This window comes from Limulus polyphemus, unplaced genomic scaffold, assembly GCF_000517525.1.
Source record: "Limulus polyphemus unplaced genomic scaffold, Limulus_polyphemus-2.1.2 Scaffold675, whole genome shotgun sequence".
Classification (NCBI taxonomy): Eukaryota; Metazoa; Arthropoda; class Merostomata; order Xiphosura; family Limulidae; genus Limulus; species Limulus polyphemus.
The window spans coordinates 225,989-230,569 of NW_013666285.1; the positions used below are offsets into that span (position 1 = coordinate 225,989).

At 35.0% G+C, this 4,581-nt stretch overlaps 1 protein-coding gene across 3 annotated transcripts in view; it reads right to left on the minus strand.

Annotated features, from left to right (window-relative positions):
- Positions 1-388: 388 nt before the first annotated feature.
- LOC106459890 (ankyrin repeat domain-containing protein SOWAHC-like) overlaps positions 389-4,581 on the minus strand; it is a 74,585-nt gene continuing 70,392 nt past the window's right edge. For all 3 annotated transcript variants that reach the window (XM_022386465.1, XM_013919561.2, XM_022386464.1), the window contains 2 exons: positions 1,910-1,995; positions 389-1,352 (listed from right to left, as the gene is read on the minus strand). In XM_022386465.1, coding sequence (XP_022242173.1) covers positions 1,286-1,352; positions 1,910-1,995 — 153 coding nt within the window. In that variant the 3' untranslated portion in view covers positions 389-1,285. The remainder of the gene's footprint in view (positions 1,353-1,909; positions 1,996-4,581) is intronic.

A 4,581-nucleotide genomic window follows, 5' to 3' on the forward strand; every position in this document is an offset into this window, starting at 1 on the left:
CCCTGATTTTAGCATTGTAACTCCGTAGACTTACTGCTGTCCCACCGGGGGACCGTTAATGAAACGATGAATTTTAGTTTGTTTGTTTGTTTCAAAATTTGTGCGCAAAGCTACGCGAGGGCTACCTGCGCCAGCCGTCCTAATTTTGAAGTAACAGGGAGAAGGCAGCTAGTCAACAGTACTTGCCGCCAACTTCTAGGCTTCTCCTGTCTGTTCGAATAGTAATATTTGACCGCCAATCTTATAACACAACCACGGTGGTCCTAAAGCGCGGGGTGTGATATTACGGCAACAGAATTCAAAACATGGATCTAAAATTTACAGTCAATCACGCCAACTACTGAACCACACCCGGCCCATAATTTTAAGAAGCTTGTATTTAAAAAGATGATAAAAAAATCTAGCTTTATTAACTAGTGAATTTCACATACATCAATAATTTACATATAACTAAATGCGGCTTACGGCTCCAAAGCTTGTTTCATATAAACTAATAAGAATTAATAGTTCATCTTTATATCGTGAAATGTTATCTCAAGAACTGTCGAGTCAATTTCAACTTTTAACCATATGACGATTGATTTTGAACTTCCAACAAATCAAGTTCATAGGGTTGGAGGAGGAGTGTACACACACAAAATAAAGATATAAGAGCAGGGTAAATGTGATAATTATTCATACTTTTTTTCGTTTAAGAACTGTTTCTGAAACAAGTTACAGTTTAAAACAACGAAATATAACATATTGACGGTCAATGAAACACAATACGAAAAAACAAAATACTGTAATAAAAATAAAATCGTATCAATAATGCTTATGAAACAAGAGAAAGGCATTGTAATGTTACTACAAAATACGTTAAAATGAGTGGCTCTTATTAAGCTCTGCGAAAATGCTTCCATATAAAAAGTGTAACATCAATAAGATGTTAATTATATCTCCATCGAACACGGTAGCTACAAGTCCATCCAGAACAGTAGCTGTAACTCTATACAGGACAGTTACTATAAGTCCATCCAGGACGGTTACTATATCCCCATCATATGCAATTTCGCGACTCCTAACGACATGAAAAATTCACAGACCTTGTATGTTAGTAATATGGAGATAAGCAACCGGCAGCAGCTAAGCCTTTTTTTTCTCTCGTCTAAACCATTCGCTTCTTAATGAAACTTGTTACATTCTTTATTCTCGATGTTTAACAAAAATTTAGTATTGGAGAAAAATCGAAACGTGTCGAATTACGAAGGTGTAATCCGAATGACTCTTACTGTACCATCAGAAATCAGCAATAGAATCCATAGGCGCTGTCTGAATCAGAATCACCAGATTTAGCTTTATCAGAGGTGGTGCTGCAAGAAAAGATTGGTATTCCAATTATATATATACATGTTAAAAGTTATTCGAATTAAAATATTTCTTTGAAACTTTTATCATGCTTATATCAGACATCGTAGAGACATAAAGAACAGGAAAATATATAAATAAAAGTTATAACATGTTGGATTCAAGAAACATGACATCCAATAACACGAATATAACACAAAACTACATCACATCGGATAATGTTAACACGTTTTTTTTAAAGCCTTATGCACGAAAAACAAAACAAAAACACAAATAGTAAAGCACATTTTAAAAATAATTTTCTCACTCGTAACGATTTTCTAAGGTGTAACGCTTCGACATATGGTTATAATACTAATAATTTCTGATCAGAGTAATCTACGTATTTAGGGTGAAACTACAAATCAACCTGGCCATCAATATATTACATTAACCATACTGTTTTTATGTATACGCTTGCGAAGATAAGAATGTGTTGTTTTATGAGTTTAAAAACCTTCGCTGCTAATGATATTGCTATTTTATCCCATTATTATACAACAAAATCACTTTTCACTGTTACCTGTAGAATTCACTGTTGTTCACTTTCTTGAACTTCTTTTTCTTCAAAGGTCCGTATTTCGGAGGTGGCATCATTTGTCGTTCAAGCTTCGGAAAGATATAAAAAGGCACGTGTTATTCATACACTATTGACTCTAGTGGTAAGGTACTGTACCGAAAGACTGAAAAATTAAATCTACGTTTGTCAAATAGATACCTCGAGCAATGGTAAGAAGCTGAAAGAGAAAGTAACGTCCAGGTTTCATCTGACAAACCAACCAAAAAAAAATAAAAAAATGGCAGGAGAAGTCCATAGAAAACAAAGTCAACATGTTGAAGACTGTCATCTGACAAACCAACGAGAAAAAAAATGGCAGCAGAACTAAGCCACATGTTGAAGGCACTGTCATCTCGAAATTAACCAAGAAAAACTGCAGGAGAAGTCCATAAAAACTCAGCCACATATTGAAGACATTGTCACCTCGAAATTAACCAAGAAAAACTGCAGGAGAAGTCCATAAAAACTCAGCCACATATTGAAGACATTGTCACCTCGAAATTAACCAAGAAAAATTGCAGGAGAAGTCCATAAAAACTAAGCTACATGTTGAAGGCACTGTCATCTCGAAATTAACCAAGAAAAACTGCAGGAGAAGTCCATAAAAACTCAGCCACATATTGAAGACATTGTCACCTCGAAGTTAACCAAGAAAAACTGCAGGAGAAGTCCATAAAAACTAAGCTACATGTTGAAGGCACTGTCATCTCGAAATTAACCAAGAAAAACTGCAGGAGAAGTCCATAAAAACTCAGCCACATATTGAAGACATTGTCACCTCAAAATTAACCAAGAAAAATTGCAGGAGAAATCCATAAAAATTCACGTGTGGAGACACTGGAATTTGGAAACTAACCAATTGCTTATTGATGTCTTTAATCAGATTTGATTTAATCTGATTTAATTTGATCAGATGTCTTTAAAAGAAGAAAATAAATAATGATGATGGTTCGATGTGGCGGGTACAGTTAGTTGGACAGGTGAACGAAGAGATAAAGTTAACTTTAACTATTGACTTACCAGTTCTGAAAGATTATCGAACGGATAGATAAAGTCAACTTTAACTACTGACGTACCAGTTCCGAACGATTGGTGGGCAGAAAGATAAATGCAACTTTAATTTCCGACTTACCAGTTCTCAAATACTATCGGACAGATACATGAAAATAACTTTCACTACCGATTTACCAGTTTTCAAACTGGCCAAGAAAAAATTACTATTGGAAAAACTCCAGTGAATCAGGGTAATTTGATGGTGTTGATCTAAATAATGTAGTCAGAATTTGTCTATCACCTCTAGATGTTGAGTTATTGCAATATCTGAATATTTTATCAGCATTATGTGAAATACCATGCAATCAACTCAGTACAATAGATTTATGCTGTGAAATTAAGTTTACATGGAGTTTAATGGGTAAAAGGTATATATATATATTTGTGATAACTTCAAACATTTACTGCACTGTATTGGTGTAAAATTCCAAATATATTGTTCATACATTCTATTCGTTCTCAATATGACTGTAGCGAATTGCACCACTTTTGCTTCATTCTCACGCTCATCTGCTCCGCCCAGGAATCACGAAACCCTCACGTGCCCAATTTGATAGAACATTCTACAATTCCCTCGACTGAGCATAAAAGGGGCAGAGTCAGACGCTTTTCTCTCAGTTGCTTCTAACTCACTCAGTTGGTCACTTCGCGCACAGTCAAAACAAAGCCCGATCTTCTTCCTCGCATCATACCCACGAAATAATCAAATTCTGCATAACCTTGTTTTTTAAAATCTTTTAAATTCTAGTTCTGTAAACATAAATCCTTTTATACTTTTTAGAAAATCATTTGAAATGATGGCTCCCTCCAGTTCAAGTAAAGTCTGAAAGTGCAAAAATCATCAAAATATTGTATCTGCAATGGAACCGGTACCTCATGGGTATGGTCTTCCAGTGCCACATCCACCAGCCAATTGTGAAACAGAAGAATTATCCTGCGAAGAAGACAATGAATCATCTTCATCCTCTTCATGTTGTAATTCTATTACTGTGGCTCCTCAACATAAGCTGCCTCATCTGATCACTCATGAAGAGTTAAATGATCTGATTCCTAATTTGTCTCTATGAAAACAGCATAGGAAACTTTTTGGTTCTCGTTTACAGCAATGGAATATATTAGTTCCAGGAACAAGAGTTTCAATTTATCGAAGTCGCCATCAAAGTCTTGCTTCTCACTACAGCATGTAAGATACTTTGTGTTTCTTTACAACTGTTGATGCATTAATGGAAGAATTAGGTATTGAATATTACCCTGAAGAATGGAGACTTTTTTATCGACTCATCTAAAGTTAGTCTGAAAGCTGTACTTTTACACAATGGCAACAGTAAACCATCGATTCCCGTGGCTCATATTGTGAACATGAAAGAAGCTTGTCCAAGCATGCAGATTATACATTCTTATATGTAATTTTCAATGAATAAATAAAGTTATTAAAGAAAAAACATTTTCAATATATATATAAGAATATCTTGAATAAATCTACTAAAACTAGTGGTGATCGGCAATTTTCACCAATATTTTTTGTTTGTTTTGAATTTCGCGCAAAGCTACACGAGGGCTATCTGCGCTAGCCATCCCTAATT